At 43.7% G+C, this 15,199-nt stretch overlaps 1 protein-coding gene across 4 annotated transcripts in view; it reads right to left on the bottom strand.

Annotated features, from left to right (window-relative positions):
• The window catches only part of LRRK1 (leucine rich repeat kinase 1), an 87,999-nt gene that overhangs the window by 63,158 nt on the left and 9,642 nt on the right, over positions 1-15,199 (bottom strand). For 3 of the 4 annotated variants that reach the window (XM_081888350.1, XM_081888349.1, XM_081888348.1), the window contains exon 2: positions 13,081-13,292. In XM_081888350.1, coding sequence (XP_081744476.1) covers positions 13,081-13,147 — 67 coding nt within the window. In that variant the 5' untranslated portion in view covers positions 13,148-13,292. Of the gene's footprint in view, positions 1-9,694; positions 10,002-13,080; positions 13,293-15,199 lie in introns of those variants that run through there. The other variant, XM_081888351.1, reaches the window with a different exon arrangement.

Genomic DNA, 15,199 nt, shown 5'->3' with positions numbered 1-15,199 from the left:
CATTCCTCTCTTGCTCCTCACATTAACCCTACATACTGAAAGCTTTATCAAGAGATATCTTAAGCTTGCTACAGAAGTTGATCAGGCCCAGATTCTGGTGAGCCTCCAAGGACAACCTGTCATTTGGGGGCAGCTACCACGGACACGGGTGGTGCTGTGGGTTAAACCACAGAGCCTAGGACTTGCTGATCAGAAGGTCGGCAGTTCGAATCCCCGTGATGGGGTGAGCTCCCGTTGCTCAGTCGCTGCTCCTGCCAACCTAGCAGTTCAAAAGCACATCAAAGTGCAAGTAGATAAATAGGTACCACTCCAGCGGGAAGGTAAATGATGTTTCCATGTGCTGCTCTGGTTCACCAGAAGCGGCTTAGTCATGCTGGCCACATGACCCGGAAGCTGTACACTGGCTCCCTTGGCCAATAAAGCGAGATGAGCGCCACAACTCCAGAGTTGGTCACGGCTGGACCTAATGGTCAGGGGACCCTTCACCTTTACCACGGTGCTCACCCCCTTCTCTACACATGCCTTTGTGCTTGTTGGTCTATAGCAGCCTATACAAACATGGTGCCCTTCAGACATTCAGCTGCCCAAGAAATCTGGAGGGTACTAGGTTGGTGAAGATAGATCACTATAAGGCACACCCAAAGACAGTGATAGGCAGGAGGAAAAACTTGAGCACGGAGTTTTAAGAGACAGGATTTAAAATGGAATATTCCCCCACTTCCTGGAAAAACCCCGCTCTGATAATATAAGCAGTTTTTAATTCCGTTGTGCTCCAGCTCTGCGTTTAACCTAGTTTCAACCATGCAAAACAACCCAACAGCATTTGCATGAATCCCAAAGAGTCGCTGAAAAAAAAAGTTAAAGCATAATTAAACGCATTACGCAAACACAGAAAGAAATAAATTTTTGTTATAGAGCTTAATTCATGGACTGCAAAGCTGGCATCTGCGGGCAAAACTCTTGTGCAGAGGTGTTCCTTAGTGTCTGCAGGGTCCCATCTTCTGACTAAAACTAGGCTTTGAAGAAGCCCCCTTTAGCCAAAAGGATGAGGTGTATCTTATATCGATTGGCTTCTTTTGCAAGCTATCCTTAATGCTAGTGTACTAAGGGCCAAAAAATAGAGGAATTGTGATAAACTGCACATTGCAACTCACATAATTCTTTACATTGGGAGTAGGTGGTAGATCTCTCGGTGATGTGCAATAGGTCAGGAAAAGTACCTGATTCCCAACTGTTTAACAATGGCAATAACACCAACAAAATGACTTTTCCCAGTTAAAGTATGCTGCTGAAATGAAGGACAATAACCAGGGGAGTGTGTGTGTGTGTGTGTGTGTGTGTGTGTGTGAGAGAGAGAGAGAGAGAGAGAGAGAGAGAGAGAGAATGGTTCAGTTCTGGTACTGAACCCCAATTCCTCAGCTCAGAATGTGCTCAGAGGCACCCTGATCTAACTGCATGCCTTCTGGTAGAACATGGGGTTCTACGAACAAAAGCCCAAGCAAACATCCCCTATTATGCCTGAAATCTGCGCAATCCCCCCCCCCCGCTTTATGGCATGAACATTAAAATGACAGAGTAGCATTCTTTAGTGGGGGAAAAGCCCAACTGTCTGTCATTCTCTAAATATAAAGCATAACTCTTGATTTGTGTGACATCAATGCGAGTCGTTTTAAGAATTCTAGAGTTCTGAAATACCCACTTTGAAGGCTTTTATCACCATCTCTTATTGCCTTTATTTAGCACTCTGGATGGTTTTCTGGATGGATTTACAATTTCCCCCCCATTTTTATTTGCAGGAAATAACTATATATATGATAAAACACAAAGTCAAGGAAAATGGAGCTGCTTCCATTGCAATCTCCATCCAACAGCCCCCTCGCGCAGGGAACTCACCTTGTCATTATTCGGAAAAGCAGCTCCAAACCCCTCTGAATTTTAAGTCAGATTTGAGGCAGCACAATCCGCAAAGTCCAATGTAAGCTAAAAGGCCATTAACCCATCACATACTGCAAGGAAAGCTCCCCATGCGCTCTCCCATGCTCTTAGCACCTTGTGGCTGAAAAGGAAACCTTGGTCTGAAATAATTACAGATACTTTTTCCCTTTGGTGGTTAATGGACATCTCTGTGTCCCCTTGCAGTGAAACCCAAGCTGTGGGTTCTGAGATAAATAAGCTGCAGAAAAATGGGAGTGGGGTGGGGGTGGGGAGGGAGAGCTTGCAGGGTTACCTCAGACATCAAAGTCCTGCATGACACCAGATGGCTGGGGCTGCAATTTATTGGATTAACCTTTTCCTGTTCCGATACTTGATTGATCAGAAGATGAGCAAGCCAGAAAAAGAAAGCAGCGGGTGTGTTCACGGATTTCAAGAAATAACAAAGTATATTGATGCAGATGTATGAAAATTAAACTAGATTTAGGCTGAAACCCTTAAAAAAAATATCAAACCACTTACTAAGGAGTTTGCTTAATCAAGATTTACTTCCAAGCAATGATTTGCATAGGGAGTCTGAAATCCCAGGCACACTTACCTGGCAAGTAAACCTTGTTGCACACAGAACATATTTCTGAGTAAATATGAGAAGGATTAGTGGTGCAGAAAGGCAAATATAAACTCTGGACTTGGCGGGTCTCGTGCCCCCCTTTAGCTGGCACCATTCTGCTTCATGTACTCCACACAATTTGGGAAGCTGGTCTTGTTAGGTTCAGAGGATAGCTCCTTCACATTCTGCTGGTGGTGCCCTGGACTTCTGTCCCAAATGCATGGCACCACTAGGCAAGGCTGTTTCGATAAGATTTGAATTACAGCATCCAAAAAAACAGCAGGTTGTAAACAATTGCACAACAGCAGAGGTGATTTCTGCAGGTACTTCATGCACACTCTCTGCTCTGCAAATGCTCCCAAGGCAACAGAAACTGGCTGCATACATGCAATCTGTTTAAAGCACATGAACCCCTCCCCCAATCCTGGGAACTGTAGTTTACCCTGTGAGAGCCAGTGTGGTGTAGTGGTTAAGAGCAGTGGACTTGTAATCTGGTGAACCGGGTTCGCTTCCCCGCTCCTCCACATGCAGCTGCTGGGTGACCTTGGGCCAGTCACAATTCTCTGAAGTCTTTCAGCTCCATCACCTCACAGAGTGTTTGTTGTGGGGGAGGAAGGGAAAGGAGAATGTGAGCCGCTTTGAGAATCCTTCGGGTAGTGATAAAGCGGGATATCAAATCCAAACTCTTCTATGGTTCCGAGTACCCTGAACAAACTACAGTTCACAGGATGCTTTCAAAAAAGCCATGTGCTTTAGGTGTGTGGAATGGCTGTGACCACAGTTAAAGATAGGTTTTATTTAAAATAACAATAATGAAAGTGGGAGGTATTTATATCTATGGGAAGGCATTCTGGACAACTTTGTATCTGGAATTGTAATAATAATGTATAATAATAATTTATTATTTCTACCCCGCCCATCTGGCTGGGTTTCCCCAGCCATTCTGGGCGGCTTTCAACAGAACATTAAAAACAGAATAAAACTTCGAACATTATAAACTTCCTGAAACTGTAGTTGGACTGTTGCGTTGATGTTCTTCTTTGTAGTTTGTTTGACTATTTATTTAATTTGTATACAGTGGTACCTCGGGTTAAGTACTTAATTCATTCCAGAGGTCCGTACTTAACCTGAAACTGTTCTTAACCTGAAGCACCACTTTAGCTAATAGGGCTTCCTGCTGCAGCCGCGCCGCCGGAGCACAATTTCTGTTCTCATCCTGAAGCAAAGTTCCTAACCTGAAGCAATATTTCTGGGTTAACGGAGTCTGTAACCTGAAGCTTATGTAACCCGAGGTACCACTGAACTTCATCTGCAGCTCTTAGGGCAGTTCACGATGTAAATATACAATATAAAAGCACAAAATACATGATTGAAAACAAGAACGAAACAACCTACAAACCAATGTCCTCCACCTTGTAGAATTAAAATATCCCAGATGATACATGGCTCTTCTAGCGAAGTGCAGCTGTCCATGTTGATCCTTGACCAGCAAATGTTTGATACTTGACCACACACCATACATTTAAAACATATGACTACCCACACAAAGCATCCTGGGAACTGTAGTTCACCCATCGCAGAGCTACAATTCCCAGCACCCTTTTTAAAAATAAAAAACCCAAGGTGGTGTTGTTTTTTGGAGGAAGCTGTGAGCTTTAAAAGTACGGTGTGTCTGCAGCCACAGACCCTTGATGCTGTTTGGAAGCCTATTCAGGCATATTACAGGCAGTTATGACAGACACGCCAGCTTGCCTGATCGCTGCTCCACTTCCCTCTGCGAGATGCAGATACAGTGGTACCTCGGGTTACGTATGCTTCAGGTTACATACGCTAACCCAGAAATAGTACGGCGGGTTAAGAACTTTGCTTCAGGATGAGAGCAGAAATCGTGCTCCGGCGGCGCAGTGGCAGTGGGAGGCCCCATTAGCTAAAGTGGTGCTTCAGGTTAAGAACAGTTTCAGGTGAAGAACAGACCTCTGGAACGAATTAAGTACTCTACCCAAGTTACCACTATAGAAGGCACTGTCCCGAGACACACATTTTGTTTGGAAACTGTTCAAAATAGGTTGCTAATTGGGGCAGAATTGGGGATCTGGAGACTTATCTCACTGCCACCAGTGCTTTAAAACTGCGCTGGCTCCTGGCCTGTAACAAGTCTCAATTCAAAATGCTGGTGCTCGTGTTTAAAACTCTTATTGTACTTTAAAACTCCCAGTATATTTCTGAGCACAATTCAAAGTGTTGGTGCTGACCTTTAAAGCCCTAAACAGCCTCAGTCCAGTATACCTGAAGGAGCATCTCCACCCCCATCGTTCTGCCCAGACGCTGAGGTCCAGCGCCAAGGGCCTTCTGGCAGTTCCCTCGCTGCAAGAAGCAAAGTTAAATGGAACCAGGCAGAGGGCCTTGGTAGGGGCACCTGCCCTGCGGAACACCCTCCCATCAGATGTCAAGGCAATAAGCAACTATCTTACTTTTAAAAGACATCTGAAGGCAGCCCTGTTTAGGGAAGTTTTTAATGCTGTATTGTGTTTTTAACATTCGGTTGGGAGCCGCCCAGAGTAGCTGGGGAAACCCAGCCAGATGGGTGAGGTATAAATAATAAATTATAATAACATTATTATTGAATTTCTATCCCGTCTTTCCTCCTAAGGGAGCCCAGGGCAGTGAATGTATCCACAATTTAAGGAAACAGAGAGAGAACAGAAATATTCTAAAACAGTGAAAACATTGTAATTTAGGGTTGCCATATTTCAAAAATGTAAAAACCAGGGTACCCCAAAAGTTGTTGAGCTTTTTCAACTGATTTGCCTAAGATCCAGGAAAAAGTGCCGCCTTTCGGAAATCCCCCCCCCCCCGGACGTCAATTTCGCCTTTGAAATCCCAGTCGTGTCCGGGAAAATCCAGACATATAAATCTAATTGGCTTAAGGCCAGGGTGTGTGGGCTGGGGGGAGGGGTAATAACCTCAGTTACTTTCAGTGCTTTTCAATAATACTTGTGGATCCTCAACCTTAAGCTAGCAGGTTCCTCAGCAATGCTCTCCTTTCTTTGCTTTGTTCTTGCTTGCCTGACCCGCCCTGAACTTCAAATCTCCATGGGTCTGTTTTCTGGGAATTTTCCTGATCTCTTTGGCTAGTTGCCAGGCTACAACACCCACATCCCAGCTTGCTTTCTTAATAAAATATCAAGAAAGAAGGTATGAAAAAACTGAAAATGACTCAGCTCTGGGGTGGAAGTTATCTTGCCTCCTGGCCTCAGCCCAGTCCTGGGAGTCTGCAAATATTCTTAAAACTGTAAGCAAATCCTGTTCCAATGTCACTGTCAGTTCTCCCCTCCCGCCCCTAAATTCAGATGCATTCATGAAACATGCATAAAGGTAAACAGCTCTTCACTTGACAAGCCCTTTCATGTTGCATTTCCAAGGCAGATTTGCCTGCACAAAGGGAATAGGGGATCAAAGCCCCTGAAAATGTAGCCAGCAAAAAATAAAAATAAAAATATGGAGAAGGCAATTGCTGGACATCGGAATAAGTAGTCAGTCATCAGTTGCCGGAGCTCGACCTCAGCCCGAAACTTTGCGGCTAAATTCATTACCAACTTCCCTCACTCAGACCCCAGGAGACCCTAACCTCTTCAAATCACTGGACACTGCTTTTGTCATGAGCGCGATACATTTAAAGCAGCATGGTACCAGTTAAAACACTCATGACTCTCCATTCGCATGCCCCATCCTGGGAACTGCAGTTGGTTAAGGTTGATGAAGGTCGCTTGGGAGACCCCTATTCCCCCTGGGAGAGCTACAATTCCCAGAGTTTCCTGGGAAGAAGGAACTGATTGCTAAACCACTCTGAATATTTTTTAATAGGAGATGCTTTCTTTAGCCTGTTCTTTATACAGCTATCCCAGTTTTGCTGTGTCTTGTTAACAGCCAGCGAGTTATCTTACGCAAACTCTTCAATGCTGCGTGGAGGTGCTTTGAATGTGGTTTGCCCTGGGGAAATATGATGATGAATAAATCTCATTAAATATTAGGCAGGTGCGATCCCTATCATCTTTTAGGCACCTATCTTCCTCTCTACCAACAAGCCCTTTAAAAAGAGATTTCCCTCAGTCTGCCATTGTTTTGAAATCATTTAAACATCTTTCAATTGTGTGTTTGCAGCCCTAGCTTTTTGGGGAGAAAGGGCAGGATATAAACTAAATAAATACAGTGGTACCTCGGGTTACATACGTTTCAGGTTACAGACGCTTCAGGTTACAGATTCCGCTAACCCAGAAATATTACTTTGGATTAAGAACTTTGCTTCAGGATGAGAACAGAAATCGTGCTCCGGCGGCATGGCAGCAGCAGGAGGCCCCATTAGCTAAAGTGGTGCTTCAGTTTAAGAACAGTTTCAGGTTAAGTATGGACCTCCAGAACGAATTAAGTACTTAACCCGAGGTACCACTGTATACACATACTAAACACCCTCCAGACTGGCGGCTCTCTCCCTCTCTCTTTTTTGGTGGGTATATTCTACAAAGACACACTGCTGTTGTGTCTCTGACACAATAACAGTGCATTAGTGCTGGATTTATACCAGGCCGTCCACACGCCATTCCATTTCCTTAGCTGTTCTGCAAAGCTGCCCTGATGCTATTGTATTGCCACCATCCGGAGGGGCATTAATGAACTACAGTGCAGCAAAAGTTGCATCCCCATCTCGACCGCCAAGCATTTATGGCATGAAAGCTTGCAGGATTTCAGCAGGAAGTTACGAGACATGAACTGATGGGAAACCAAGCGGAATGCCTGCCCCGGAACTTTTTCAGGCAGAAACAGTAATGAAAACGGGACCGCATATAACCACCCCAATACCATCCTGAGCACAAATAATCATAATTCACAATGAAAAGGACATCTCGAGGGGCTCTGACCGTTACCCAAAGCACAGGTGGGGACGGGAAGGCAATATTCTATGCAATTACGTTACACAGCTTTTTCAGAAGTTCTGCAAACTCTTTAATACAAGACAAATAGGGATTCTCTGAGAGTTCTTGCCTGGAGTGATTACCAATGTTCTCTTTGCATTCCCTGGTTGACTGAATTTGCAATTCAAATTGATAATTTTTATGTAACACAAGTCACGGTTGATCATACTCCAAAATGTACACAACACTTCCAGGCTGCAAAAGGGCAGGGTTTTCTCTCTCCAGATTTTCAGTTAAGCAGTACTTTGTGCTAATTAAATAAGAATAATGATCAAAACGTTCTGCTCCTAGTAAACCCAGTTCAGTATCAAAGTGAATTTCCACAGCCAGGAAATTCCCGTTTTTTTAAAAAAAATCTCACAATAGCTGTGAGCTCCCTCGATCGCTCCCTCTAAGCTCCAACCTCATTTCCTCACCTCATTTTCCCTCTTCAAATGTTATTATTGACCTAGTCACAGGGTTGCTGTAAGGATTTGTAATGAGTATTGAGGACTCTAAAGCAACATACGGGTACTATGTAATTATCACAAATCTGCAAAAATTCTGCCTTTAAAAAAAACCTTGCCAACCTCAATCTCTCGTTCTTATGGAGGTGTAAAATTGCATCTGGGCTGCTACCACTTCAGGCTGCAGGTGGGAGTCTCACATGACTGAACTCTCTTCCATGCAAAAATCCTCCCTGCACACAGGAACCCTAGAAACCTAGGGTTCTAAATTAGCTTTCTCTGTGAAATGCTAATTTTGTATGGAGAGAGCCACCAATGTACACTCACACCTGTAATCTAAAGATGTAGAGCCCTCACACATTGCTTAGCGTCAGCTGGGCCTGGGACATTGTCAGGAAATTATATATTAAGCTGCCTGGAGGAAGTTAACGAACGGAAACAGCTCAGCAAGTGGAACAGAAATCAACTCCATCCTCATTTAAAGAGTCAGCACAAAGATTAGTTTCACCCAGGGCTTTTTTTTCTTCAGCCGGAACTCACCCAGAACTCAGTTCTGGCACCTCTCAGATGGGCACCATTGCTATTATAAGAAAAAAGGAGGCATGCATGAGCTCCGGCACGTTTTCCTAGAAAAAATAGCACTGGCAGGACCATGTTGAGAGCCTCTTTCCATCTCTCTAAATGCTTCAAGACAGCCACTTCAGCTCCCTTGGGAGCTATCCTCTAATCTCCTTGACCACCTTCCACTTTCACCTGTCCTGGGGCAAAACCTGGCGGCAGTAAGTGGTTGGCAGTGGAAAGTGCAGGCGTGACTGAACAAACATGGCAAATATTGTCACGGAATCATAGAATCACATCCAACTGTAGGGAAGGGACCATGAGGATCAGCCCCTGCAGTGCAGACATCTTTTGCTTGTACAATAGCTGTACTATTTTATTCCGCATCAAGCACACCAGGGCATAGCCAATGCAGTGTCACCCAGATTTTGGGACTTCAACTCCCATCAGCCTCAGCCAGTGTGGCTAATAGTCAGGGATAATGGGAGTTGTAGCCTAAAACCTCCGGAGGGCGTCATGTTGGCCACCCCAGATATACAAAGAGATGTTCAAATGGTAACAACCCCAGATATACACAGAGATGTTCAACATAAAACGAACCCCGCTGGATCAGGCCACTGGCCTATCTAGCCAAGCATCCTGTTCTCAAAACAACCAGCCAGATGCCTATGGGAAGCCCATAAGCAGGACTCTCCCCTCCTACGGTAGTATCCTGCAACTGGTATTCCGAGGCATATTGCCTCTGACTGTGGAGGCAGAGCTTAGCCATTGTGGCTGCTAATTGCTGATGCAGTCCAGTTATACAGTCCAACCCCGTGTATGCTTATCTGAAAGGAATTCCCACAAAGTTAAACTGGATTAAGTCTAAGGTAAATGCACACAGAGTGACAGCCTTGATCTTGTCCTCTATTCCTCTAACAAAGCAATATTCAAAGTGAAACAAATCTCAGTCATGCCCTGATGAAACACACCTGCTATGCAACACTAAATTTGGGAGAGATTCTCCCCCTGGAAAAAAAGGGCTCATTGTTATAACAATGTCAGATGCTTTGTAATAAGTTCCCTTTTTTTCAGAGTACCTTATTGTTTTAAGGCATCCGGTAATTATTACGTTCATGGTTCAACACGTACATACACAGAGAGACACCCCAAAATGAGTTTTTAAGATATAGACTCACTGCGAGGTGGAAACAGAAGCCCAGAAAGTAAATACCATCCACGCTCATAGAGACACAGGGATTTGCCCTAGCCCTCTGTGATCCCCGGTGAGAAAAGACCTTTGATAAAAAGCTAAAAAGCACCAGGATAAAAACCAGTCAGAATTTCTTTGCGATCGCTCAGGGAAATCTGCAATTGCACCACTGTCAGAGCTTTCATTTACGCCTGGCTCACAAGCATCCAAAACGCATCCCTTCCCCATTCATAAATATATCTCGTTAACGAACGGCAGGCTGCAAAGGAGTGAGAACGGAGAGGTATCCACAAACACCAGAAGTACAGCTGGCAAGGTTTCCTTATGGCTTTCTTGCAGGACCTTCGTTGTCAGAGCCGAGACAAAACGTCTTTCTGCCATGGTTTCCATAACGCGACACCCACGTTGCACACTGGTGCTGTGACACAGACTGCGATGTCTGCTGGCTTCTCCTGGAGGTGGGGAGGGAGACTGACAGCTTGTAAGGTCGGTGCCTGATTAAAGCATGAGGGGGAGCAGGTAAATGGATCTGGATTTGATGGAGCAGGGCTGAAATTAGGGCTAGCTCAAACGGGGCCTTAAGAGGGCATTGGGAGTGTTTTGGGTTGGAGACACAACCTATGGGCAGTGCCATGATCCCTGTACCCAACAGTCAACCGGACACTGAGTTGGAGGCTACAGGGGCTCTAGATGGGAGTGCTGGGTTAAGGGCTCAGGCTGACTGGGGGAAAAAGAGAGACCAGTGTGCATTAAGTAGCTGGACAATAACTGCCAGTAAAAGGTAAAGGTAAAGGGACTCCTGACCATTAGGTCCAGTCGTGACCGACTCTGGGGTTGCGGCGCTCATCTCACTTTATTGGCCAAGGGAGCCGGCATACAGCTTCTGGGTCATGTGGCCAGCATGACTAAGCCACTTCTGGTGAACCAGAGCAGTGCATGGAAACACCGTTTACCTTCCCGCCAGAGTGGTACCTATTTATCTACTTGCACTTTGATGTGCTTTGAACTGCTAGGTTGGCAGGAGCAGTGACTGATCCAGAAATAGTACCTTGGGTTAAGAACTTTGCTTCAGGATGAGAACAGAAATCAGGTGGCGGTGGTGCGGCGGCAGCAGCAGCGGGAGGCCCCATTAAGCTAAAGTGGTACCTCAGGTTAAGAACAGTTTCAGGTTAAGAAGAGACCTCCAGAACGAATTAAGTTCTTAACCTGAAGTACCACGTACAAAGAAATGGACTTTTTGCTGTTGGGAAAGTGACAAGGAAATGGGTGGAAGAGCATGGAACGAACAGATGGTTACTGGGAAGATGTATAAACACCCCACAAGCAAATCAGGATGAGTGATCATTATCATACAGCCTCCTGGCAAACAAATCAGAATTAATGCTCAATAAATAGGTCATTTGGTGAAGCCCTATGAAGAACTTGTTCACATCAGCACTGCGTATTTTAAGCACTTGTTAAGAGTTGTGGCTTCCCCCAAATAATCTTGGGAATTGTAGTTAGTTAATGGGGCCGAGAGTTGCTTGGAGAGCAATAATTCCCAGCACCCTAAGCAAACTACAGCTGCCCCAGGCTGTCTTCCCTGTTCCTCTGTGGCTCACCTGGGCTGTCCATTATGTTGGCAAGTGGCCAGAAAGAGAAAGCAAGCTTGCTGTTGGTGAGGGCTGGGCTGGGCTTCTTGGCTGGCCCTTCCCTATGGGTTTCTTTGGAGGGGGCAGTGACGTGAGACTGGAAGGCAGGGCGGACAAACAGACAGGGCTTCCTCCTCCGCTTCTATTCTCCACCGTGATTTTGTCAGCAGTCTCCAGAGCCAGAGACTGACAGCAGTAAAAGACCTCACCCCAAGGGTTGTGGAAGAGGAGACTGATGATGAAGTTAGGTCGTTACATATCAAGGGATCTGATTTTTTTTTACCTTGTGTCATCCAATTTTCTTCTGTATATAATTTTTTAATTAAATTTTTTGTTTTACAATTTAAAATATTCATTTTACTTCCTTAAGATATGGCTTCCCTTCTTCTCTTTCCATGGTTCATTTTACATATCATATATATCCCTGCATATTTTATAAAAACTATACCATTCAGTATTCCATTATTGCATCCATCAAAACTTACTTACACTGTTGAATATATCTTAATGCTGCCAGCGTTTTCAGCTGTACACAATTATTTCCCATATATTCAATAAACTTTTCCAATCTTTTTTAAATGTATGTTCTTCTTGTTCTCTTATTCTGTATGTTAAAGTCTGCAAGTTCATAGCTGTCAAGTGTCCCTTATTTGAAGGGACAGTCCCTTATTCCAGCGCCATGTCCCGCTGCTGTCCCTTATTGATGGATGTCCCTTAAATGATGTCCCTTAAATTTCAAAGGAAGCAGCTCCTCTCCCTCCCTCCCTGCCGGCCAGGGAGGAGGGAGGCTCCAACTGTGTTGCTTGGCTGTGTTGCTCACACAATAAGAAGTCTAAGAACGACTGGGGGGTGGAGCTTGCATGCCTTGTGTGTGGCTAGTTAATGCAAGCTGAGAGGTTTTTTGAATGTTGGATGCCATTTTGTTGCACGTGCTGCTGCAAACCTTGCAGTGCAAAGCCAGGCCAGGGAGCCATCTTAAGTTGAGGCTGCATAGGCCTTGTGGTGCATGTGATTCAAATTCTAGTCAGTTGAACCTCTGGTTACAAAGTTGGTTGGACAGTGTTCTCGAAGCTACCAGCATGAGTTTGACCAGACTGCAGGAGGACAGGAAGACTGGAGTGCCTGGAACAGGTGAGGCTGCAGGTCCCTTATTTTGGCTGCTGGTCCCTTATTTTCAAGGCTGCTGGTCCCTTATTTTCAAATCTGTAAGTTGACAGCTATGCAAGTTGTGCATATTCTGTCAACTTGCCATTCTTCTTTGGTTGGGACCTCACTCGTTTTCCATTTTGGGGCTAACCAAACATGGGCAGCAGTAGTAGCATCCATAAATAACCTTTTTTGACACCTGGGAATTTCAGTCTGAATTATGCCCAACAGAAAGGACTCAGGGTTTTGGGGGGGGGGAAGTACTTTTAAACATTTTTTTCAATTCATTATGGATCATTTCCCACCATCCAATTTTCTTACTATTTTGTATACTTGTTGAATGATACAAAAAAAGTTTAAATTGTTTTTTTATCTCATTCCTTCATTATGGATCATTTCCCATCACCCAATTTTCTTAATATTTTGTGTACTTGTTGAATGATACAAGCTAAGTTTAAATTGCTTTTTTTAAAATCTCATTCCGTTTGTGAGTTGTGAGGGCTTGATATTTCAAAGACCCTAGTATATACATATTTACATACAGCTGCATGGAATTGTCAGAATTTGCCTTAGGCAGGAAAGGTGTTTCATTTACCGTCTTGTGCCGCCATGTCTCTCTTGCTGTCGTCCTCAGAGTCCTCTGTTCCCACGCACCAGTACATTCTGGGCTGCTGCTCAGGCGTTTCGAGAAGTCTACTTTCTGATACATTTAATATCCAAAAATGAAGTTGTCGAAACTCAAAGGCGAGTGTCCATCTTGGAGACTTGGGAAATCCTCGTTATGTATCTTGGAAGAGAGTTGTTTTTCTTTAAAAAGGAAAAAAAAATCTAAATTAATCCTTCCAGCGGGTCAGGAATTAAAAACACCACGTTTTCTCCTGTCCCTCCGGATTCTTTGTTCCGTACATCACTTAAAAACAGTTATAAATAACTTCCTTACGCAGAAGCTTTAATACATTGCAGCAACAGGTTCCCTGGAGTTTCACGCTCTACATTATTGTCTAATTTTTATTCTATTTTTATGGTGCATATATGCAGTGCTTTTTTTCTATAAAAAGACTGTTTAGGGGTACTCTCATCTTCCTACTCATATTGAAATACTGCCCCTCGATGAGGCCAAACTTAGATTCACAAAATGTTTAGGGGTATGCGTAGCCCTGTGTCCCCCCCCCTCCGAAAAAAGTACTGCATATATGTATTGAAAGGGTGGGAAAGAGCCTTTGAGACTGGGCAGGCTTTAAATAACCCAAAGAAAGAAGCAAAAATGAACTAAGAGGAAGCAAATGGAAGGGTAACTGGAGGTTAGAATCTCTGGCTACAGTAAATGAAGCTTCTTTCCCAGTGCTGGAAAGAAGTTTTGCAGATAATGTGCTCAGAAGGGAAAGCCTTACCTAGTAATTCCCTATTTAGAGATGGAGGAGGAATTTATGAGTTACCGGTAATTATGAGTCCATTTAGAATCAAGGTTGTGACATTTGATCAATTAAAAAGCATGTTGTACAATGAAAAAAGGTGCCCCAGTTAATTGGCCAGAACATTTTAAAGCTGTATTTAATATTGACTATTAAAAAAACCCCACAGAGGGCAAAGATTGCTTTCCTGTTATCTTAAGGTGTGTATCCTGGAAAAAAGTACATAGACGCTCCAGATAAAGCTCATAAATTGTAGCTTATCATAAAGTTCAACTCTATTCATCTGGGTGTGAACAGAGGCAATGGTTTACTGTTCTATGGCAGATGTTAATATACTCATCACTGCCAACGGGTGAGATCACCAATCACAAATAGTGCGAAGGACCATTGTGCTCATTTTGCTACACTTACACTTTACTCAGATGCCAAGATGGATAGCTCACTTGGATAGTGCGTGGTGCTGATAATGCCAAGGTTGCAGGTTCGATCCCCGTATGGGACAGCTGCATATTCTTGCACTGCTGGGGGTTGGACCAGATGGTCCCCAAGGTTCCTTCTAACACTACAATTCTATGTTTACAGTATGTGATTTTTATATTTTGTGGCATCTATAAATACAGGCAATCCCTTTTCATTTATTCCCATTTCCGCTGAAAAATGTAAGTTGTGTTTTTATATGTCATTATAATTTTATAATTGTATCTATTTCACTCACTCCTGATTCTTTATTTTGACTTTCTTACTGAAAGCTCCTTATGTTGAACTATATCGTTTGTTGTTCATATGCTTGTTTTTCTCTTTGTGTGTATTGACTGTTTTTCTTGCTCGATAAACTTTCTTTTTTAAAAGAAAAGGTACTGCTGCTGTGGTCATTTTGCATCCATTTGCAGCCAATGCGGCACCTTCCAGACCCTGATAGACCTCAACACCCAGAAACCCTGGCCAGTTGGAACCAATGGGAGTTGGACTCCAGCAAACCCATTGGCTACCCCTGATTGAACCTAATTGTCACAGACTGTACTTTTGCATTCTATTTTTTAAATTTTTTTAAAAAAGATGTTTATTGGAATTTTAAACAGTAGAACAAACTTCACAATCAAACCAAAGGGGGGGGGGGAGAAGAAAAAGCATTATCACAATCAAAAAAAAAACAAAAAAAAATGCCATACAAAACATAAAAAATAGAAGAAAAAAGACCTAAAAAAGACATATAAATCCAGTTTCTTACTTATTATTTTCATATCCTTCCTTCCTGACTTCCTCACATCTCCCTTTTCTGTGTTCCCTTTTTACACAATCATA

The sequence above is a fragment of the Podarcis melisellensis genome (genome assembly GCF_964234715.1).
Source record: "Podarcis melisellensis genome assembly, chromosome: 14".
NCBI lineage: Eukaryota > Metazoa > Chordata > Lepidosauria > Squamata > Lacertidae > Podarcis > Podarcis melisellensis.
The sequence above is the reverse complement of the archived record's forward strand: the minus strand, read 5'-3'. Positions and strand labels throughout refer to the sequence as shown.